At 37.3% G+C, this 25030-nt stretch overlaps 1 protein-coding gene across 5 annotated transcripts in view; it reads left to right on the top strand.

Annotated features, from left to right (window-relative positions):
• syde2 (synapse defective 1, Rho GTPase, homolog 2 (C. elegans)) overlaps positions 1 to 24201 on the top strand; it is a 43069-nt gene extending 18868 nt beyond the window's left edge. For all 5 annotated transcript variants that reach the window (XM_058763038.1, XM_058763037.1, XM_058763036.1 and 2 more), the window contains 5 exons: positions 3209 to 4344; positions 9805 to 9931; positions 13909 to 14090; positions 14174 to 14405; positions 20221 to 24201. In XM_058763038.1, the coding sequence (XP_058619021.1) occupies positions 3209 to 4344; positions 9805 to 9931; positions 13909 to 14090; positions 14174 to 14405; positions 20221 to 20879 (2336 nt within the window). In that variant the 3' untranslated portion in view covers positions 20880 to 24201. The remainder of the gene's footprint in view (positions 1 to 3208; positions 4345 to 9804; positions 9932 to 13908; positions 14091 to 14173; positions 14406 to 20220) is intronic.
• Positions 24202 to 25030: the final 829 nt, after the last annotated feature.

Genomic DNA, 25030 nt, shown 5'->3' with positions numbered 1-25030 from the left:
CTGAGTGTGGCGTTGCGAAAGGCAGCCGTCTACCCTGACCTTGTGTGTGTGCGTGTTCGTGCGTGTATGTTATATATGTATATTTAATAAATTAACAGTGGATAATGTTGGAAGATCACTTATTTTCACACAATTTTTCTGTTGAACAAATTATATTTTATAAAGCATAATACATTTGATGACTTTATAAAATGATCTGAAAACAATGTTCTGTAAAACAGTATTGCACTTATATTAGAGAAATGTAATCAAAAAGTATTTTACATTCTTAGTTAGAGAATAAAGCTTTACAAATTAATGATCAATTATTTACATTTTAGATCTTGTGTTGGATGATTGCCAGTCCTCTATTGTGTGACTCTGTTTGAATTTCATTCAAATTGTAATTCAGTAAATTCCTCTTCCTCTTCTGTTCAAATTCCAATTCAACATCCTGTAGGGTGTGAGCAGTTCAATTCAAATTCACACTCATGAATTAAACGAGAGCCTTAAAGTATTAACGTCTTATTTTTGCCCAGCCCTGTGAGTGTGTGTGTGTGTGTGTAAGTGAGTGTGTGTGTGTGTGTGTGTGTGTGTGTGTGTGTGTGTGTGTGTGTGTGTGTGTGTGTGTGTGTGAAACAGAGCTTTGTTCTGTGGTTCTGGACGAAGCTCTTGAATCATTTAGAGAGAAGATCTGTGATCAGTTCAACACACAGTCCATGACATGAGACGTCATGATCTCAGATAAACGCTCCAGTTTTCTCTCGGTCACTAATGGCACAGTGTGTGTGTGTGTGTGAGACAGATTTAAGGCTGTAAAATGTCTTCTGACACTCTATAATTAGTGTGACTAGTGACCAGATCGGCCCACTCACCACCTGTCACAATCAAAAATGTAAAATAAATGCACACACAGTCAGTGAGTATTATCAACAAAATTAAATTCTGCAAGTTACAGTATGTTAACAGAAATTAGATTTTTTTTATGATATAAACCCTTTAAATAAATCTAGTGTTTTGATTAGAGATGCCATATTCTAAATGGACGAGAGCAGGGGTGTGTGTGTGTGTTTTGGAATGCAACCTTGCCTTCTAATCTGGGCCCCTGAGACTCTCTCTCTCTGTGTGTGTGTGTGTGTGTGGGTGTGTGTGGGTGTGTGTGAGGTGTCACATATTTACATCTGTAAGTTTTCGGTTGCGTGTAGGGATTTATACTGTTAAATTAGTCAGGGCTGCAAGAATAGTTAAAAGCTATAATCGCATTAAACAATCAGGATTGTTTATTATGCTTTTGCATACACTAAAAGTTAGAAATTTTTAACATTTGCCCATGTTTCTGAATGAAGTCTCTTATGCTCAATAAAGGCTACATTTATTTGCTCAAAAATACAGTAAAAACATTGTGAAATATTACAATTCAAAATAGTTGTTTTCTATGTGATTAAAATTTATATTTTAAACTGTAATTTATTTCTGCGATCAAAGCTGAATTTTCAGCATCATTACTCCAGTCTTCAGTGTCACATGATCTTCAGAAATCATTCTAATATGCTGATTTTCTGCTCATAAGAACATTTCTGATTATTATCAACGTTGAAAACAGTTGTGCTGCCCTATATTTTTATATCCCTAAAATTACTTCTTGTAAGAAATCAAATTAGCTTTCAAATCTCATTTACACTTGCATTCAGTTCATATGGATTATATGTATATTTACTTATATGTAAGTAATTGGTGGCATTTGATTAGATTGTGAAAAGTGGATTACGATATTATTGGTTAACATTATTGTTCTCCGCCCACATGGCCTTGGTGACATCAGCAGAATGGAATGTCATTTCAGAGACAAAAAAAAGTTCAGAAAATAATTTTCTTCAGAATAACATGCACTGATAAACAACAAACTAGATAAATGTAAGCTGTCTAGTTAAGCCTTCAAATTGTGCAATTGGATTCAGCGAGTCTTTCCGACCCGGTTTAGTCTGATAGAATTTAGAGAGGTTGAGTCCTGAAGTGTTCCAAAACACAAGAAATATGAGTAAATGATAACGAAATCTTCATATTTAGGTGAACTGTCCTTTTAAAAAGACACACACACTTGCGATGTCAAAGTGTGAACCTCTGCCCCATCTCCTCCACATCAATCTTTCTCAAAACAGTATTTCTCTTTCTCCTTGCCTCTCTCTTTTTGGTCTCTTCACACTGGCATGTCTCTCTCTCTCTTTAACAGAATTGGGTCTTTGTTTTATCTGGGCGGGTAAGTACCAGATCAAACGGCGGGTGTTGAAGGAGGCCCTGAACTGTGGCAACAGAGCCGCTGTTGTAGTAAAGCAGATGAACGTGCCATGTGATCAGAGAGAAAGAGAGGGCGAGGTAGAGGAAGGAGACCGATCTGGGTTGCATGTTCAAGAAATCTGATTTGTCAGCCACTGCATAATGACTGCGGTAACACACTGCGGAGATAACTGCGTCCCAGGTCCAGAAGTCTCTCGTAAAAGGAAATCTACTAATCGAGAGAGCAAATTATACTGAGGCTGATGGAGCGATTTAACCACGGCGCTCTTGGCCAATGGAAGGTCTGGTTTATCGCTCCACTCTGGAATGTTCCACAGATGTTCTTTGTTTTTGATGTGTGTGACTGAGCTGGAAAGGGACTTTTTGGGATATATGTAGTTATTATGGCGTGTATGTGCATAGAGCAAAGGGGAATCCTGTGGACTAAACAGGAGCGAACAGGCCAGAAGCAATAGGAAAGAATTATGGATAATGTGTCAAATTGTCTAGTTACTGGGGTTGTTTCGAGCACGCAATAAGAGTTTTGGTTAGGTATAGGAATAATTGATGACATGTTTTTGAAGAACTGAAGATATAAGAAGTGTTGAACTGTCACACCTTGGACATACGTTAATTATTCTGCTTATTTCCATGTGTACATGTTTATATCATGTGACATTAAGTCCTTAAAGCACTCTTGTTTGTACAGCTTCCACCAATTAAGTATCTTGCTTTGAATAATCCAAATCGCTGTTACTTTTTTGAAAGAATTTGGCTTGAATCCTTGACGCATCTATCAACTAATCCAAATGAGAAATTTATTCATCTTGTGGTATAAGATTCACTTAAAACATATACCCGCAAATGGTATTGAGTTCATTTAAGGGTCAGCTAAGACCTGGGGATCAATGACTTGGTCAATGTACTAATTAAACCTCCTTCTTTCATTCCACAGATCCTTCAGAGCAGTCCACTGGTGGACTTTCTCCCTCTTCTAGTCCCAACCCAGCTAAAAGGAGCACTACTATGAACTGGTCTTTTCCTGATAAAATCAAGTCACCACGGACGGTCCGAAAACTCTCTATGAAGATGAAGAAACTGCCTGATCTAAGTCGGAAGCTTAGTGTTAAAGGGAACCCATCTAGCAATGTGGCCATCAGCAACAGCCAATCAGAACCCAGGGCTCACTCGCCAAGAGCCAATGGGATGGCAGAGCTGGGCCAGTCCCAGTCCAGACTGTCCCCGGCAGGTGTGACGACTGCATTGGCGAGTGGTAATGTGATTTGGTGGTACCATTTGGACAGCAGTGTTTCTACACAGCACAACTTCGATAAGAGGAGGAGCAACAGCGGTGGCATTCCCAAATCGGCCAGTAAGGGAGGTTACCTAAGCGATGGAGACTCGCCCGAACTTGTGGCCAAGTCAGGAAAGCACGGAAACTCAGAAAGAAAGAACGGTAAAGCCCGGGACAGGGATCCCAATGGGAACGGTGGAAGTCAGAGGCTCCCTGGCACGGAGCTGGATATCGACGCCTTCCGTTCGTATAGTTTCTCTGAGCAGCCAAAGTGCCTAACATACATCTCTGGACTAATGAGTCTGCACTTCTATGGCGCAGAGGACTTGAAACCACCGCGGGTTGATTCCCGCGACGTCTACTGTGCAATCCAGGTGGACTCTGTCAACAAAGCTCGTACGGCCTTGCTTACCTGTCGGACAGCCTTCCTGGGCATGGACCACACCTTCAACATTGATTTGGAGAACGCTCAGCACCTCAAACTTGTCGTTTTCAGTTGGGAGTCCACACCACGAAGGAACCGGGTGTGCTGCCATGGGACTGTGGTTCTCCCGGCCTTGTTTCGTGTACGTAAGACGCACCAGCTTGCTGTCCGCCTGGAACCACGTGGAATGATCTATGTGAAGCTGAGCCTCATGGAGCAGAGGCAGAACTCTCTTGATGGCCAGGAGGGGGATCACAAAATGAAGGTGTTTGGCGTAGAGGCTCGGCGCGTGGTGGAACGGGAAGCTTCTGGATTAATGGTTCCACTACTCATCGAGAAATGCATCTCTGAGATCGAGAGGAGGGGTTGTCAGGTGAGTGAGTGGAGCAGATCTTTATGGTTCTTTAACCTGTATGCAGTTCCAAACTAAATCTTTAATTTAAAGGTGAAGTGTGCAATTCTTTTGATGTCAGTACTTCATAAAGTAGGCCTACTATTTAAGTTAAATCTGCAACTATATGTAAGCCATTGTTATGTTGACTTTCTAAAGAGTGCCACACTGTGGCAACTTCAAAAGAGTCCTTGAAGAGTTTGAGACATTGACTGTCTAAAGATTTTCACACTGGTTCACCTTCAAAAGAGTCCTGGAAGAGTTTGAAACATTGACTGTCTAAAGATTGTCACACTGGTTCACCTTCAAAAGAGTCCTGGAAGAGTTTAAGATATTGTCTTTCTGACAAGTGTCACAATGGTTCACCTTCAAAAGAGTCCTAGAAGAGTTTGTGATGTGACTACCTTTGATGGGTCAGAAAGAGCAGTAAGAATGTTTGGGAAACTTGCTTGGTATTTTTCAGTTGTAATTGGTCCCACTAGTTGCCCAGAAATTTCACATTTAGCCTTAAAGTGTATCTCCATGGCTACGTTCAGAATGCAGGCCCAAAAGTGGCCTAAATACAATTTATATTCATATGAGAGCAGTGTGAACAGCACAAAAGACATGTAATCTGATATTTCCAATTCTGGTTTGGGCCACTTCCATATGTCATCCTAAGGCCAATGTTTTGCAATGCTACCTCAGTCTGAACAGTCATATTAGAGCTCATGGTACTTTTTATGTCACTTTAGATGACGGGAGTCACTCCAAAGTTTTTACATACCAGTAAGTTCCTTGGTTACTCGGTTAATATGGAAGACTGCGAAGGTAGTCAGTGGAGGGACAGTGTGGTATGCATAAGTATTATGATGACAGCTATCTACATGCAAAACTAGAGGGAAAACTGTACAGGAATAGCTTTGCTCTCTTTCTCCCCATCCTTGTCTGGCTTCCATGCCACATCACCTCATCAATAAATGTGTAAACGCTGACTTCAGTGGCCTCCATGTTCACCTTTGTATGACAGCCGACTGCATGCCGCCTTTGTTGTTCTTTTGCGCATGTGAGTCATTTTAGGACCGTTACCAGTTTACACTTATATCTGATATTGGCCACATTTACAAAATAATGTGAACAGCCAGATCTGAGCAATAAATCAAAACTGAGCACTAAGGCTTGGAGTGTGAACGTAGCCCATGAGTCTCTTCTGTCATTCGTTAGGCTTCGGTTAAAGTGAGCTCGCCAACCGATCTAAAGTCTTTGTCCATGGACATTACACACTCACACAAACAAGCTTAGCAAGGCCTCTCGGTGGTTTGTGTGCACAGGCATATTGCCAAAATCCTAGCCATTCATCTCCGTTATACACACACACAATCTGTCTCTGTTACAGTGTCACCCAGAGTTTAATGCTGTTCTCGTCCATTCATCCCACCAAGTGTGTCTGCCGTCAACCCACAAAATAACTCCAACTGCTGTTCTCAGATCAGATTTACCCCTGCAGCTCAATACTCACACATGGAAAATCTGATTCTATATCAGCTGAGAGAGACTTTCAGCCTCTATCGGTGTAAAAAAAAAAAGCTTGTAGGTCCTTTGGGAAGGCAGTAAAGTTCTGCTGGTATGATGAGAGTGTTTCTCTCAGTCTGTCTTAGGCTGTTTTTACCTCAGCTGACCCCTTTGTGGAGTGTTGTCAGCCTCTGTATGCTAAATCTGCAGCTCAAGCCCATATATCTGATGCTTATATCCGCATATCAAATTTAGCATGGTTTTTCTTATTCATGCGCTGCTCCCAAGTTGCATTGCTGTTCAGTCATCACTTTTTTGAGATGATGCATGTATTTGTATTTTTATGCATTCATGCAATGTTTTATGAATTTATGTATGCATTGTTTATGCATTAATGCCTTGGTTTATTTTTGCAATCATTTATGCATAAATAGTGACGAGTGCAGCATACTCGTTTAATACAATGATTATTGCATACTACATACTGTTGAATACTATTTTAAGCTTTTTATTCATTTTTATTTATTCTTGCATTTATGCTTTTCCTTATTTTTTTAAAGCTGCAGTCCATAAGTTTTGCCTCTTTGTCGCCATCTCTGTTTGAAAACCTGAAATTGCAAGCTGTTTTTTGCGGAATTATCTCGCTTGCGTGGGTTGTGATTTGGCACGACTTCAGCACGGATGAATCTAATGTTTTGAGGAGTATGTGTGACAGTCTGTCAGTCACCGCACCGGTGTGGATACTGTAATTCGCAATCACAGATTCTAGCCTACGTCTTGGAATATGTGACCCAAATAAGAATTTTCACCGTATATTGCCGTCTGAACAAGTAAGTAACAAGTCTACCACGTTTGTTCTGACCAACTGAGGAAAAAAGCTTTACCATAAATCGCGCTACCAATGGTGATTTAATCTAAAGATCGGTTAGCTCATATCACATCAAACCGTGCAAAGTATTATTATTGTTATACTTTATTCTCAAATTATTAATGTTAACAACATCAGCATTGTGTGACAATGAGTATAGTGTGTATTAGCGTGTAGATTTTGCCTAGTAGCCGGGACAACTTCTTCGTGTTTACAGACGTGACGTAATGACGCAGTGCCATGCTCGAATTTCCCACGAAAACCTACCCGTACCTCTCAAATTAGAAAACATTATTATAAGCTAACCGTTGTGAATCGGGCTAAAGGAAGGCGCTGGTTTTGAACACTGGCTGGCTATGTACTTGCTCAAATATTGATTTCGGATCATTTTTAACCAAACAAAATTACGGACTGCAGCTTTAAGTATACGCCTCCAAACAAACTACACTACACTATACTACACTATTGAAACTAACATTTTTCAGAAGCTCTAGTCTGTGGTATTCCTGGTACCAGAGATGCACAAATGTGCAATTAATGTATTTATTTTTGAGATGATAATTGGATGCTTCTTGCCAATGTAAATATTCTTGGTCATGTGACAGCAACACAGCACACGTATACTGGAGTATATACTGTGGAATTTGCAGTAGCCTTGCCTAGTGGTTGTTATATATTGTTATGCATTCAGTTCACCGAATTAGTATTTCTCTAGTGTTCTTGAAATAAGTGAACTTGGTTTAAGGTCAGAGCTTAGCTGCTTACTATGTGGAGTTCTTTACTAAAGCCTGAAGTCAGTATAGTTTGTCTTAAGAAAGCACAATATACACAGCTCACGGAAGCTAAAGGAATGTTTCTTCTGAGCTATGGCCGCAGGAAAACCACCAACCTGGATGGGTAAATGATTAGCTGTGTGCCGTGAGGGTTTTTCCGCAGCCCTTCTTGCCAGTTTAAAGGAATGGTTCACCTAAAAAATGAACATTTTGTTTCTCTTACTTTTGTTTCTTATATACAAAATATTCTCTCTTTCACACAACAAAGTTTTTGGTGAATTATTCCTTTGAATTCATAACTTTAAAATGTACTTTCCGTGCCTCAAAGTTTTGAGTTATGAGAGTCATTTCAAACTGTTATTTTTACAAATTAGCCTGTGACCTCTAAAGTTTGGCTTGTGCCCAAATTAAACATTCCTCTTTGGGTTTAATGCACGTGTCATGTTTGCGGCAGCATGGAATCTGTGGTCAAATGCACAGTTACAGGCCAAGCTAGAACTGAAGACCAACCCAGAAGCAGGATGTGTTCTTCACTAGGGGAAGAAAGGAGGAAGGTTTTAGTGGATTCAGGAAACTCTTCAGCTGTTTTTAACAAGACTGTGGTCAAGCTATTATTTCCTCTGGGTGACATTTTTAGAGTTACACACACACACACACACACACACACACACACACGCCACTGGTCTGAATCAAGCTGCTGTTTCACATTGCAGGGAATGTCTTCTGTTTATTGGAGCCTGTGCTGCTAAATCATTGCAGAATGTGCTAGGCTCTGTTTGAGATGAAAAGCTAGCTTACTTCCTACTAAACTGTGTGCATATATACTGTATATTAAATACTAACGTTTTGCATTTGTTTATTTTTGCATTTATTTATGCATGTATGCATTTACTTAAGTGTTTGCATGCATTTTTTTATTTATGCAACTTTGCATGTGTTTATGCATTTGTGCATTTAATTATGCATTTGTTTATTTTGCCTTTATGCATTTATATATGCATTGATTTTTTATTTTTTTTTTTTTATGTTTGTTTGTTTGTTTCTTTAAACATTTTCAATATTGTATAGATACTCAGGTTCATTCATCAAGTTGAGCACAATGCATTGTGGGATACAGTATTTCACACAGTGTTTTTTGTTGTATACTGCAGAAGTAGCAGGTCATTAAAGATGTTTAGCAGTGCACAGCATTCATGGTAGTATGGTATATGAAAATACTTGTCCGTATGCAACCAGAACACACTGTTCAATGTGTTGATTATATAATGCAGCAACTCAAGTGGACAGTGACATATGAACCAATTAAAAATGCTAAAAAGTCAAATTTATTTGAGATGATGGCTGAATGTCATTCACTGAATTAAACTGAAACATAATGTTTGTCATTGCATAATGCTTATTTAATTAAAAATAATAATAATAATAGTATGCAGGCAGTTGCACTGAGTGCTGAATCTGATTGGCTCCCTCTGTTCTTAACTCCGCCCACAGCAGGCGGTAGAAGTCCTCTGTGAATGAATGTGTTGTGTACGTGCAGGTTTGTACTGCAGTTGTTTGTCAGACTGTTGTGCGCAGGATTGCAGGTGTGAGCTGGTCCGGATCCAAGCCGGTTAATTTCCATACCTGCAGTCTTTCCGACAGCCAACAGGAAATGTTTTTTTAAGAATTGGATAATAAGGAGATGTGCTTCTGTGTGCAAGCTGTCACATTTTTACATCTTGTGCAACAAAGAAGAGGCTTAGGTTAAAGACCTTTGCTAACCTATCTTGTATTGGTACTGCACTAAAATTGATATGTACAACAACACACGCGGACAGAAGAGCGCACGGCCCGAGCAAACTCGAGAGTGTACACCGACACGAAATCGAAACTTGAACAACGCATCCGAACACCACGCTCCAACATGAAACAAAGCACGCAGACGAGAGAGCGGATAGAGAGGATACTCAAAGGGCTATGTCACAAAAACACGAATAAACTAGTCCGAAGTGACAGAACCCTGACACTTATATGCAACATACAGATGAACATACAAAACGTGTGCTAAAATTTCTCAGTAGTAATAATGATAATACTCAGAAATTAATTATTGTTATTGTTTATTATCATTATTGTTGTACTTTATAAATAAAAATATCTTTCCTGCACTCTCTCTATATATGCGTGTGCATTTTTTTAACTAACCATACACAATTAAAGCAGAGCTGTTTCCTCCTAATTACTACAATGGTTATGTTAATATCAGCATTGCATGTTGTTGTGAGGTTCTCTGAAGGTTGTATAAGGGTTGTGTGTGTGTGTGATTGACAGGTGGTGGGTCTGTATCGTCTGTGCGGTTCGGCTGCGGTGAAGAAGGAGCTGCGGGAAGCGTTTGAGAGGGACAGTCACGCCGTCGAGCTCTCGGAAAACAACTACCCAGATATTAACGTCATTACAGGTACTGCATATCAGCGCTTACACACACATGATACATTCACACACGTTTACTGAGATTTACACTCAGCTAAAACCATTCCACCTGAAGCCTAGTTTGAGTGTATTAAGAAACGTGAATGAACCTGTGTGTGTGTGTGAGTCTTGACTGTGTCATACAGCCTTTGTGAAGGAGATTAACCAGAGGTCAGAGTTCAGCAGAAAGCTTGCAAAACACAGACAGTAACAAGGCCAGCAGCTTTTTTGTGTTCAGCTCTATGAGTGTCACAAAACACACACACACACAGAAGGAACAGAGTCCAATGTACATGTGTAAGATTTGGCGGGAAAACTGAGGTCAGTGTTGTAATGAGAACTAAAGCTGTGCCATACATTATACATGACCATTCATAAGCTTTGGGTTAGTACGTTTTTTTTATTTTTTTTTTTTAAAGAAACGGATAGTTTTATTCGAGGACACACAAAAGTTGATAAAAAGTGACTGTAAAGTAATTTATAATGTTACAAAAGATTTTTAATTGAAATAAATGCTGTTCTTTTGAACTTTCTATTCATCTGTGAATCCTGAAAAATAAAATGCGTCACGGTTTCCACAAAAATATTGTGCAGCACAACTGTTTTCAACATTGATAATAATCAGAAATGTTTCTTGAGCAGCAAATCAGCATATTAGAATGATTTCTGAAGATCATGTGACACTGAAGACTGGAGTAATGATGCTGAAAATACAGCTGCGCATCACAGAAATAAATTACAGTTCAACAGATATTCACATAGAAAACAGATATTTTAAATTGTAATAATATTTCACAATTTTTAATGTATATTTGATCAAGTAAATGCAGCCTCGGTGAGATAATACATTGTGCAGTTGAGTTTGATGAAGTGCAGCTGTATGTATTTAATCTCGGCTGTGTGTTAAACACACTGAAGCTTCTATGTTGTATTTCACAGTGTTTAGTGTGTGTGTGTGTGTGTGTGTGTGTGTGTGTGAGAGAGAGGTTGATGCCTGCTGTGTAATGATGTATGAGCAGGTGGTGTTTATTTGCCTTTTAAACCAACTTGTGGCTCAAAGTCCCATCATGCACCTGGCCACCAGCCAACCAATCAGCTTCTGTTTTTGCTGCTGTGTCTGTAAAAAAATATATATAAATGACCAATGTTATAATTAGCTATTCTTCATATACCACTATATTTGTATATATCTTTCTTTATATTTAATATAAATTAATAATTTACTTAATATTATCTATCTATCTGTCTGTCTGTCTGTCTGCCTGTATATATATATATATATATATATATATATATTCTGGTGGACTGTTATTCCATATGCTGTTCCCTTACCATCCACTGTGTGTGTGTGTGTGTGTGTGTGTGTGTCACCTGAAAAGACATGCAAAGTCATTAACAAGTGTGTGTCTTTGTGTGTGAACTCCCACAGATGGTGTTTGACAGACACACACACACACACACACACACACACACACACACACACACACACAGTGTATAAAGACACTGATTCAGAACAACATAACCACACACATTTGAATACAGAAAAAATAGGCTGTTTGCGTGCGTGTGTTTGTGTGTGTGAGTGTTTGTGTGTGAATATTCTTGTCTGTTTTCTTTAGTTGCCCATGACAGTCAGAGGTCAGGTCTGACTGAATTAGCGCTTCTATTTACAGTCTGTTAATTGGCCTGTGAAAAACTCTGTCAGTAACTTACAGAAATACTGCTGCATCAGCACTGGCTTTTGGCCATGATAATACCTATATGTATTTTGTAAGATGTTTTAATGTTTTTGAAAGAGCCTCTTCTGCTCAGCAGAGCTGCATTTATTTGAACAATGCAGTAAAATTGTGAAATATTTTTATGATTTAAAATAGCTGTTTTTATGTCAATATCTGTTAAACTGTAATTTATTTCTGTGATGCGCAGCTGTATTTTCAGCATCATTACTCCAGTCTTCAGTGTCACATGATCTTCAGAAATCATTCTAATATGCTGATTTGCTGCTCAGGAAACATTTCTGATTATTATCAATGCTGAAAACAGTTGTGCTGCACAATATTTTTGTGGAAACCGTGATGCATTTTATTTTTCAGGATTTACAGATGAATAGAAAGTTCAAAAGAACAGCATTTATTTGAAATAGAAATCTTTAGTAACATTATAAATGTCTTTACTGGCACTTTTGATCAGTTTAAAGCATCCTTGATGGATAACAGTATTAATTTCTTTTTCTCTGGCTGTGTTTTAATGTCTTCCGCTCAGTCTCTAGTTGCTCAGGTGTGAATTCTGCGTCTGGATCCGTTCGCTCTCTCATTGTTCCCAACCTCAACATTCCGGGCCAAATTCCAACACTTCCACAAAAACACAACAATAGCGCTTCCTCTGATCCCAGGCCTGTAGAGCGGGAACGAATCCAGCCTATCAGAGCCCTGGAGAAACCGGCTCCAGATGATATTTCCTTTCATTTGTCAGTTTAATCTCACTGAATCAGCAGATCTTAGTCTCTACTTTCATATCTACAGGATTGTTGTCAGATTTAAAGTGACTAATTACATTTTTGTCTGGAGAAGTAAGTTTAATAGACTTCCAGAAGAATAAAACACAAAACATTGATCTGTCATATTGAGCAGCCTGATATATCAACAACTGGCTCGAGTTTGGGGGCGGGACTATCTGCTTGACTGACCAATAATAGCAGACTGTGACTACCTCACACCTCGTAATACATCTTCCCAACAGCAGATAAATTCAATTTCATCACTCTATGACAGTGATGTTCGATCTTTTAGATGCTACAGAACCCCCATTTAAAATTTAAAAGGCATCTATATAGTTTCTTGTATAAAGACCTAATTTATACTGTGAAAGTTTAAGATTATAAATGTCATAATATTTCATTTCTATTGTTACATTTATTACATTAGATTTTTTTCTGTGCATTATTTTAGTACTAGTATAGTAACAATAAATAATACCTCATTGTTAGATGCATTGTTTATTTACTTATTTATATTATTTTGTTATTTATTATTCACTTATTTTAATGTTTTTATTATAATATTTTAGCATTTATTTATTTTATAAAATGTTTCATTTTATGTATTATTTACTAATTTATTTAACTTATTTTAATCTTTTTATTTAAATTGATCATTTATTCATATTTTAGTCTTATACTCATTCATTTTGTTTACATTGTTATATATTAACGTACATTTATTTATTTGTTTAAATCTATTTTTATAATTTCTTTTACATTTGTTAATTTATATTCTGCATTAAGTATTTTAAATTAATTTATTTACTTATTTTTATCTATTTTTATGTATTTTAGTCTAATTTGTATTTATTTAAATCCATTCTTCATTTTAACCTTTTTTAGTATTTATTTTTAATGTGCTTTTATTTTGTGTAATTTTATATTGAGTTATTTTAATATATTTTGCATTTCTTCATTTTAATCAATTTTGTTTCTTTTAATTAGTGCTGAAAAATTCTTTATAAATAAATAAATGAGATTAAAATTAGTGCTATCAAACGATAAAATAAGTTTTTGTTTACATAATAAATATACACAGTACACACTCATATATTATGTATATATAAATACAAACACATGCATGTATGTTTAAGAAAAATATGTTGTTTATATATTAAATATATTTATATATAATATAAAATATAATAATATAAATGTATATACATGTAAATATTTTCAAATTATATACTGAATGTGTGTGTATTTATATATACATAATAAACATTATGTAAACAAAAACTTTTATTTTGAATGCGATTAATCGTGATTAATCGTTTGACAGCACTAATTTGAATCTCATTTATTTATTTATAAAGAATTTTTCTTTTTATAACATCTGTCGCTTTACAAAGTTAGAAAAAAAACACAACAGCAAATAGCAAACATAAAAGACAAATAAGAAACACAGTGTGTGTGTCTCTCTGCAGGCGTGTTGAAGGACTACCTCCGTGAGCTTCCTCATCCTCTCATCACCAAGCCGCTGTATGAGTCTGTTCTGGACTCGATGGCCAAGAGGCCGCTGCAGATGGGAAGCGGCGGCTGTGAGAACGACTCGGCCGACTCGGATCACGCTGTCGGTTTGCTGGAGTTCCTACCGGAGGTTGAGAAGGTACGGGAAGGTTCTGGAGGGGAACTGTCTTGTCCGTTGTCCTGTTTCTGATCTCTCACGTGTGTGTGTGTGTTTGTGCTCAGGCGACCCTGCGGAAGCTTCTGGATCACCTGAAGCGTGTGGCGTCCCATCACGAGGTGAATAAAATGACCTGTCAGAACCTGGCGGTGTGTTTCGGGCCGGTTCTGCTCAGCCAGAGACAGGAGGCGTCCTGCCACGGGAACCGGGTCTTCATCGACTCTGAGGAGCTGGCCAGCGCTCTGCACTTCAAGAAACACATCGAGGTCCTTCATTACCTGCTCCAGCTCTGGCCAGGTGACACATACACCATTTCACTAGAGTGCATCACCCTCTTGTGGATTTATTTATTTAGTCATTTAGCAGACACTTTTATCCAAAGCGACTTACAAATGAGGACAATAGAAGCAATCAAAACCAACAGAAGAGCAACAACGTGCAAGTGCTCAAGTCTCAGTTAACCTAACGCAGTACACGTAGCAAGGTTTATATATATAATATTCTCACCATGAAAATCGCCACAGAAGCTGGAATGGTGTTCCTATGAAACGCAAAAGGAGATATAAGACATAAAGTTGTTGGGAGAGTTTCATAGTGCTTCTTCCCAAATTTGTAATGAGAATAGTTTATAAATTGATTGTGAAAATAAAGAGACGCTTTAAGGTGTTAAGTTATAGCCATGAATATAATAGGATTGTAATTTTACAGTTGTTCTGTAAAATAATATCAATAATGATGAGCGTAATAATAATTTGTTTTAGGAAATATAAAGTTTTTTTATTTTTTTATTTTACAGTACAATAGAATGATTTTTTTTTTTTGTTTAAATAATAAAAGTAAAAAATGAATATATAAAGTAATTACAAAGCAAAATAATTATTTATCATCATATTAATGACAGCAATAGCAACAGTAATTATAATAATTATTATTATTGTGGTTATAGTAAATACTTTTTTTTTTTTTTTTTACAGTACAATAGCATTGTAAAATAGTAGTGTTTAATTTAAATAATGTAAAAAATATATATATATATTATTATTATCATTGAAAACATTGTAGATAACATAGAAATTGCTATTACATTCCTTTAATCATCATTTAGTCCTAAGTAGTGGTAGTAGTATCTGCCGGTTTTTAAATGAAATAATACACCAGTCATTTGCATGTAGTTTTTGCAAGAGTTTGGACCCTGTATGGTACATTTCTCCAAAACACGCAAAAGAAAGAATGTCATACGGCTTTAAAACAACACAAGTGTGTCATGTTTAGGTGAGCTGTTCCTTTAAGGCTCCGTCGTGTGTCTCGGGGTCGTCTCATAAACTCGTGTCGGGCTTTAATCACACTCTTGCTGCCCATCCTGACTCGTGGTTTCAGACAGATTTTTGTCCCGCTGTGTGCGTGACTTCCTCCAGCATGCAGAAACTGTACAGTAAACCTCAGTCTATAATTATGCGCATTCCTGTCTTAACCTTCAACTCCGGCCGACCCACCCGCCTCACCCTCAGAACAATCGGCCCGTTTAGAGGGGCCTCTCGCTGCAAAAGAGCCTCCGTCAGGCGTGGAGAAACTCCCATGAGGCCAGCTGCGCTCGTCCTGCTCTGAGACGGCTGTCTTTTTGTCTGCTTGTGTGTCTCCACACGGGCACGTGATATTTTGATGCATATTCTGTAGTGTCTGTGTTTGTTGTTTTCTTGAATTATGAGCATTTATAAAGATTTCTGCTGGGTATTTTTTTTTTTTGTCAGAGTTGCGTAAACTTTGAGGTTTTAATAAAACAAAAGTAGCTCACCATGTTTTTGGGCAATGTACCATGATAATGAGAAAAATTCTGGACGTTTTTGTGTCATTTTCCAGTAAAATATCTGTACATCAAGTCTAAACTTTAAGAGAATATGTCTTTAATTTATTTTAATCTATTTTTATTCATTTATTTAAATATTTTTTGTTGTTGTTTTCCAGTAAAAATATCTGAATATCAAGTCTAAACTTTAAGAAAATATTCAATTGAATATAACCTAAATTTATCTTAAAAATCTTTTTATTTGTTTAAATTAAATTACAGTTCCATTTATTTATTTAAATGTAATTTATATATATATATATATATATATATATATATATATATATATATATATATATATATATATATATATATATATATATATATATATATATATATATATATATATATATAAATAGTTAATATATATGTTTTGTTTTTCAGTAAAAACATCAAGTCTAAATTAAGTTTAAGAGAATATGCCAGAGAATATATTTTAAATTAAATCTTAAATATATCTTAAATTACATCTTAAATTTAAGGTGAAGTTTTACTTACTTTAATAAATGTGACCCTGGACCACAAAACCAGTCTTAAGTCGCTGGGGTATATTTGTAGCAATAACCAAAAATACATTGTATGGGTCAAAATTATCCATTTTTCTTTTATGCCAAAAATCATTAGGATATTAAGTAAAGATCATGTTCCATGAAGATATTTTGTAAATTTCTTACCGTAAATGTATAAAAACTTCATTTTTGATTAGTAATATGCATTGCTGAGAACTTCATTTGAACAACTTTAAAGACGATTTTCTCAATATTTTGATTTTTTTTGCTCCCTCAGATTCCAGATTTTCAAATAGTTGTATCTCAACCAAATATTGTCTGATCCTAACAAACCATACATCAATGGAAAGATTATTTATGCAGCTTTCAGATGACGTATAAATCTCAATTTCGCAAAATTGACACTTAATTTGGTTTTGTGGTCCATGGTCACAAATTTTTATTCAATTTCCATTTATTTATTTAAATCAGTTTAATTATCAAAACACTGTTTCTAAAGCAGACCTTTCTATTTTAAACAGAACTTGGCATTGATTAACTACTGGAAATAATGTCAAGTGATTAACTAAGCTAAGTTAACTAAGTTTAAATCGGCTTAACAGGTTGTGTGTACATAGAAATTTTAGCCTTAAGCCTGCTTTAACATTATTTTAGTACTCTTATTGTAAAAACAACATAATTTGTTAAGGCTAAGAGCTACAAATCTACAGTAATTCTATAGTACTCGGCTGTATTTTGTATATTTATTTGTGCTTGTTTGTTTATTTTACTTGTCCCATCACATGTAGGCCACTGCTAAAATCCTCAGAGGGTTTAGAGAGCAGATCGGGGCAGGTAAACAGGATTAAATGGGTGTGCTTTGTGTGTCCTCTGCTAGCCCTTCATGACACTATGTCAATATCTTGCTAGTACGCAGATTTGTTCAAATAGAAGCTAAAACTACTGATAGCTTGCCACTGTTCTACTGCTTTCCTGTCCTTCTACCAGGTTTACGACTTTTGTGGCAAGTTTGGAGGGTTTGTAGGGCTTGGCAAGTTTTATAGAGTTTGGCCAAGTTCAACAAAAAGTATTTGAGGTTTAGCCAATTTGGGTTGGTGTCAGTAGTCAGGATCTTTGAGTTTGTTTGGGGTTTCGAGGCATGTATCTAATTTGTTCTGCATGCTTTGAGCTTTTCATAATAAAACCACATACCGTATTGACCCGAATATAAGACAACCCCCCTTTTTCCAGATTTATCTCTTGGAAAAAGGCTTTTTGAAAACCAAATCTTGTGTTTTACTGAGGAAAAAAACAAAACAAAAAAAACTTTTTTTTTCTTAAATTATTTTCATATTGCATATTTTTCCTATTTTAATTTTTGTTTTGAAAGTATGGTAAATACTGGTAAAATGTACCAACAATCACATTTAAAAATATACACTTTTTGATATACCATAAAAATAACAGGTAGCCCATCTGAATTATATAACATTTAGTCTATCCATCTCATAGTAGCCTACCAAAATTGTATTTACAGTAGAAGATAAATCTTATTGTAGTCTTCAAATCTGGGTACTGTTTTACATTTTTAAAATTACTTACAGAGGAAGTTTGGTCCCATCAGGATTTTGCTTCGCTTTACTTGCTTGATTACGGATAGGTCCCATCAGGCTAACATGACAGTCACGACTCATGTTGCTGTAAGCTTTTCTATTTCTTTTGTTTTCACTCACGATCTTTACAACACTCATTACATTACGTATTTCATGGCACACTCGTTTTTCGTGTATTTGGCGCCACCTATTGTTGTGGGTGTATTATTGTTAAGTCTAGACTCTCAATATAAGACGACCACGTTTTTTTCAGATATATTTCCAAGAAAAAAAAAACCATTGTCTTATATTCGGGTCAATACGGTATATTATTGCTAGTTTTGGGGAGTAATTAAAATTATAAAATATTTTATATCATATTATACAGTCATGGCCAAAAGTATTGGCATCCTTGGTAAATATGATCAAAGAAGGCTCTGAAAATAAACCTGCATTATTAATCCTTTTGATCTTTTATTTAAAAAAATCACAAAAATCTAACCTTTCATTGAACTAAAACATTTGAAAATGGGGAAAAATCTCATTATGAAATTAATGTTTTTCTCAAATACACGTTGGACACAATTATTGGTACCCCTAGACATTCTTATAAGTATAATATATCTGAAGTATATACCCATTCATATTTACAATTTTGAGCACTCCAGGGTGATTATGAACATGATATTATCCAGCCATGGCTTCCTGTTTCACAGAAATATAAATAGGAGGGAAAACAAAGGCCTAATTCCCTTATTCATCCATCACAATGAGTTAAACCAAAGAATATAGTTCTGATGTGCAGAAAAAGATAATTGAGCTTCGCAAATTAGTGAAGTGGCTTTAAGAAAAGAGCTAGAGCAGTGAAAATTCCCATTTCCACCATCAGGGCAATAATTAAGAATTTCCAATCAACATAAAATGTTATGAAACTGCCTGGAAGAGGACATGTGTCTATATCGTCCTAATGCACGGTGAGGAGGAGAGTTTGAGTGGCTAAAGACTCTCCAAGGACCACAGCTGGAGAATTGCAGAAAATAGTTGAGTCTCGGGGTCAGAAAACCTTAAAAAAAATTGTCAAACAGCACCTACATCAGCACATGTTGTTCAGGAGGGTTTCAAGAAAGATTCTCCTTGCTCATCCAAAAACAAACTCCAGTATATTCAGTTATCAGACACGACTGGAACTTCAAATGGGACTGGCTTCTATGGTCAGATGAAACTAAAAAATTAGATTTTTAGCAGCAAACACTCGAGATGGGTTTGGTGAACACAGGGATAAAAAGTACAATGAAATATACTGCTGTATTTTTGATGTTGTGGGCATATATTTCTGCTGGAGGTCCTGGACATCTTGTTTAGACACACGACGTCACTGATTCTATCAAATACCAACAGATTAAAAAATCAAAAAGTGACTGACTCTGTTAGAAATCTTATATTGGGTTTGGATCTTCCAACCGTACAATAATCCAAACACAAACCTCAAAATCAACACAAAAATGGGTCACTGAGCACAAAACCAAGCTTCTGCAGGCCATTCCAGTCCTCTGACCTGAACCCTGTAGAAAATGAGTGAACTGAAGAGGAGAAGCACCAACATGTAGCTGGGAATCTAAAGGATCTGGAGTGATTCTGGATTTAAAAAAATGGTCTCTGATCTTTTTTCAGGTGTTTTCTAACCTCATCAGGCATTAAAGAAGAAAATTTAGAGCTGTTAAATGGAGGTTTCAAAAAGTATTGAATAAAAGGGTACCGTTAATTGTGGCCAATGTGTATTAGAGAAAAACATTTATTTCATAATGATATTTCCCCCCTATTTAAAATTCTTATTCTCCAATGAAAGGTTAGATTTTTGTGGTTTTAATTTTTTTTTTTTAAAAAGATTAAAAGGATTAACAATGCGGAATAATTTTCACAGCCTCCTTTGATCATATTTACCAAGGGTGCCAATACTTTTGGCCATGACCTTATGTATACAAAGATATTACCTCCTGTACTACCTTCACTGTAGTAAGATGCTTTTTGTTAGTAGCTTACCATTTTCAAATTTGAGTTGCTTTTAGCTTGGCCAGTTTTAAAATACTTTCCCCAACACTGGTTATTCCATATATGCTCTCATTATCTGAAATGTGTTGTTAATTTATAATCAAATGATTAAACCCATTGTTTCTTGTCTTTTTTCGCAGTTGTGGATGCTCAGGGTAAATCTTCATCTCCGGTTCCTGCCTCGGTGGAGTCGCTTCCAGCAGTGACGGCTGCCGTAAGGAGGAGGAAAGAGCGTCCACAGGTGCTAAATCTAACAGAGTCGGACATGGCAGGCGTTTTGCGGCCCAGAGCTGGCCGTCTGGACAGTCCCAGTAACCGCTATGCTGGGGACTGGAGTGGATGCCGGGAAACGTACCTCAAACCGAGCTGCCCGGAGGAGGCAGACTATGATGACGTTCCCAGCGAAGAACCTTCGAACGCAGGACAGGAGGAACAGGAGGACTTATCGAAGGGTACTACAGATGTAGTCTCCGAACAAGAGTTGCCCGAGTTGGACCGGGCAGTGGAGAGAGTTGAGGAAATGCAGATAGAGGAGGAAGAGGAAGTGAGTGAGGAAGAGAATACAGTAGTTTTGGACAAGCTACAAGTGGAGGAACCTCTTCCCACAAGCCCCTATGATGAGATCCTCCCAGAGCACCGACCCAAAGAGCACACCTACCAGGCCTACATGAAGATCCAGGAGATCAGCCCAGTCCTAAGCAACAGGGTCAACCTGCGGGACCTGCAGGAGAGCATCGACACACTAATCGGCAACCTGGAGAGGGAGCTCAACAAGAACAAGCTCAACATAGGGTACTGACTTTTTACGAGGACAGACGAAATATGGTTGTGATTCCCTAGAGACATCAGCGCTATGGAACGTTATTGCTCCCATGCATACTTGGGATGCATGTACAAGAAGACATTCCTCACTTCTGATTTGTTTTCATTTGTCTCCTGGTCTCCATGTTGTTGATCTCATCATTGTTTTTCTTCTTATGAGAAGAACTCATTGAACCCTGAGGGGTGCACCAGGTGCCTTCATTGTGTTAAGGTGGTGCTTATGACAGCGAGAGCTTTTTACTTTCTACGGAGGTACAAAACATTACGATACAAACCAATGCACTTATGGGGCCTGCTGTTAAATGCACGGCCAGTTCAGGTACAGGTGTGAAGCCTTATGGTGGGATAACTAGGTACTACAGATACATCCTTAAACCAGGGGTACTCAGTCCTTCTCATGGAGATATTGAATTCCCTGCCCTTACCCCAACCCTATGACCCCAGACCATACATCAAGGATCTCAAACACAAATTACCTATTGTGGAGGTGGTGTTAGATGGTTGTTTAAGATCCCTGCACCCTACTCTCTAAACTCTGAATGTTATATCCTAAACTTAACCCTCCAGCTCTAATTAAACACACTTAATCCAACTAATCACTTAAAGAGGAGGTAGATCACAAAGAATGGAATTGAGCACCTGACCCTGAACCCTACATTAGGGGTCTTGAATTCAAATTACCTAGTGAGATGGTCTTAGTTGGTAATTTAGGATCCCTTCACCCTACTCCCTAAACTTTAAATGTTATATCTTAACCCTATCCTAAACCTCACACCCTAACCAGGGGTGTTTGTTCCTCTTCCTGGAGATCCAGCTTACTGTAGTCTTCAGTTCCCTCCAATCACACTTGAACCAGCTAATTAAGGTCCTGGGGTTCACTTAAAGAGGAGGAGGGTAGATCACCAGGAGCATGATTAAGTACCCTAACCCCAACCCTATGACCCTGAACAATACATCAGCTGTTTCGAATACAAATTAGCTAGTCAGGTGGTGTTAGCCAGTAGTTTGAGATCCCTGCACCCTACTCCCTAAACTTTGAATCTTATAGCATAACTCTATTCTAAACCTTAACCCTTACTGGCGGTTTGTTCCTGCTCCTGGAGATCTGGCTTCCTGTAGCCTCCAAACACACTTGAACCAGCTAATCAAGGTCTTGGGGTTCACTTAAAGAGGAGGATGGATCACCAGAAGCAGGATTGAACACCCCAACCCAACAACCCTAAAATCTACATAATTATCCGGTAGTTTGAGATCCCTGCACCCTACTCCCTAAACTCCGAATGTTATAGCCTAACTCTATCCTAAACCTTACACCCTTACCAGTGGGTTCGTTCCTGCTCCTGCAGATCCAGCTTCCTGTTATCTCCAAACACTCCACACCAGCTAATTAAGGTCTTGAGCTTCAATTAAAGAGGAGGGAAGGTAGATCACCAGGAGCAGGCTTAAGTACCCTAACCCCAACCCTACAACCCTGAACCCCACATCAGGGGTCTCGGAACACAAATTACCTAGTGAAGTGGTGTTAGCCAATAGTTTGAGGTCCTTGTACCCTGCTCCCTAAACTCTGAATGTTATATCCTAACCCTGACCCTTAACCCTCACACCTAAACAAGGGATGTCCAGTCCTGTTCCTGGAAGGCCACCTTCAGCTCCAGCTCTAATCAGTCTTTAACTACTATCTTTTAACATTCAGGCAAATGTGTTGAAGATAAACTTTGCATGAAGGTGGCTCTCCCAAGAGCAGTATCGGACACCCAACACCCTTTCCATTCAGGGAGCGACTAAATGCTGCTGGTCTAGTTGAGGTTGTGGTCGTATGAGATTAAAACAGCGACTGTTTGAGTTTTTTCCTTGTAAAAATTCTTCAACGAGCTAAACAAGCTATGGACAGCTGAACATGAATATGCTTGTAGTAAGTAGTAAAAATAAATATTTAATAATAGTTAGGCAGAACTTTAATGTAAGTTTTTGAGAATTAATTTTAAAAAGTAACTTAAAATTGCTGACGTTTATTTTGCTTTTGATGTGCGCTCCCTAAACACATACTGAATGGGTATAATTTCACTTAATATTAAAAAGCAATCTAAATGGTAACCATGGTAACACGATGACTCCATGACAACACTCAGCAGTCCAGGGATACAAACTCATCAGTATTTGACAGACACATGTATGTATGTATGTATGAATATAGTCGGATTATGTATTTTCGAGGACATACACTTCGGTTTGTGCATATTTAAATGTTCGTCAGCTACCTTGTAGTATTTGGCCTGTAGATCAGCCTTAAATAAATATATACAGTATATATATATATTTTGTTGGATCTATGTAATGATATAACCCACAGTCAGAACTGCGAGGGATTCTGGATATTTTGTGGTCACGAAAGTGCAGGAAATTTGAGCATTGCATGGTCAAGAGCTTTATGGTCAAAAATTAAGTGTTTCTCAGTGTCTCCTACAGCGGGATGTATTTATGCGTGTAGATAGAGATTATTTTAATTACAGTGAAATTCTGTTTTTCTCCATTTGGCAGCTGCTCACGTTTATGGCTCGGTTGTAAATTTGCAGGTCTTGTGAAAGAAAGACTGAATCTTTACACGAGCGGTTTGTTTTCTGATTGTGCTTCTCGCCTGACAATGCTACAGTCTTTGGTTGAAAATCTCATTTTAAAAGATCTAAATAAAGGACTTGTTACACAGCAATAGAAAGTAGAAACCAATGAAATAATTTGGGTTACAGGAGGTAAACCAGTTGTGTTCCCACCAAATCTAGTCGTCTGGAGGTTTGTTTCTTAGTTGGGACGGTCACACTAGATTTTAAGCATGCAAAAGTATTAACTTTTTTTGCATTCGTTTTTTGCTATATATATATATATATATATATATATATATAGGCAACAGGATACGATGTCATGCATACAGACTTCTCATTTGAATGCATTATAAATAATAATAATACATTTAGGATATTAACTATTCCAGTTTGTAGATTTCAGTATGCATGTTTTTAAATGTGTATTGATGTGAATCTAGTGTGACCACACCTTTGGAGTGTTTGACCTGGTTTCTTAAAGTCTGATTTAAGATCAGATTCCTGTCGTACAACGACTGATCTACGGTCAGCAAGAAGGAAACTTGTGAGCTGCTTTGATAAACATTCCTGTTTTTCTCCTTTGTCTCTGCTGCGGTTTTTGTAAAAGTTTGGTTGTGCTTAAATGAACGTACGACTAAAGCAGATATTCTTTGTACTGATATTGAGAAGTATATGATCACATTAAAGTTTATGTTTCATGCAGCCCTGACGACTCGACTGTTCTTCTTGAAATGTCTGGATATATTTAGCTGCTTATTTCTGCAGATGGTCATGTGAATCGAAGGTCAGCATCGGCTACAATGAGTCACGCTTGTCCACCACGGATTCACGTTTCATTTCCAAACGTTCCTGTAATTTGTCACTGGAACATGAGCTGGCGATCTGTCATGTGACCACTGATGAATCAACATCAGTCTGATATATCAGGTGAGTTCACGTAAAAAAAAAAAAAAAACGGACCAAAAGTCTGAGAATACTTGTGGAAGTATAGAATTTTTCGTTCCCTCCACAGGATAAAAAATGAAACAGCGACTTTTTATCTCCAATTGTGAGAAATAAACTTCTGACCGTTTTTCCGAGTTTTTTTATTTTTCCCTTAAAAAAGATTTTTTACATCTCACAATTCTGACATTTTTCCAGAATTCAGATTCTGAGTTTACGTCTCATGATCCTGATTATTTGTTTCCGCAATGTAAAAAATAAATAAAAAGGTAACTGTGACTTTTTATCTCACAATTCTGACTTTGTATCTTGCAATTCTAAATGTTCTTGCATTTCTGCAGAAATAAGGCAGAAATGCTGAATATAAACTCAGAATTTTGACTTTTTCTCATAAGTTTGCATCTTGCAATTCAACTTTTTTTGTTTCCGCCATGGAATAAAAAATGTAATTGTGACTTTTTAACTCACAGTTTTAACTTTTTTTTTTCTCAGAACTGCAAGTTTATCTTGCAATTTTGACTTCATGTCTCGCAGTTCTAACTTTTTCTTGCATTTTTTTTAGGGAAAAAAGGCAGAACTGCAAGATATG

The sequence above is a fragment of the Onychostoma macrolepis genome, chromosome 23 (genome assembly GCF_012432095.1).
Source record: "Onychostoma macrolepis isolate SWU-2019 chromosome 23, ASM1243209v1, whole genome shotgun sequence".
NCBI classification, from domain to species: domain Eukaryota; kingdom Metazoa; phylum Chordata; class Actinopteri; order Cypriniformes; family Cyprinidae; genus Onychostoma; species Onychostoma macrolepis.
Note: the sequence above shows the minus strand (reverse complement) of the source record. Positions and strands in the feature narration are given on the sequence as shown.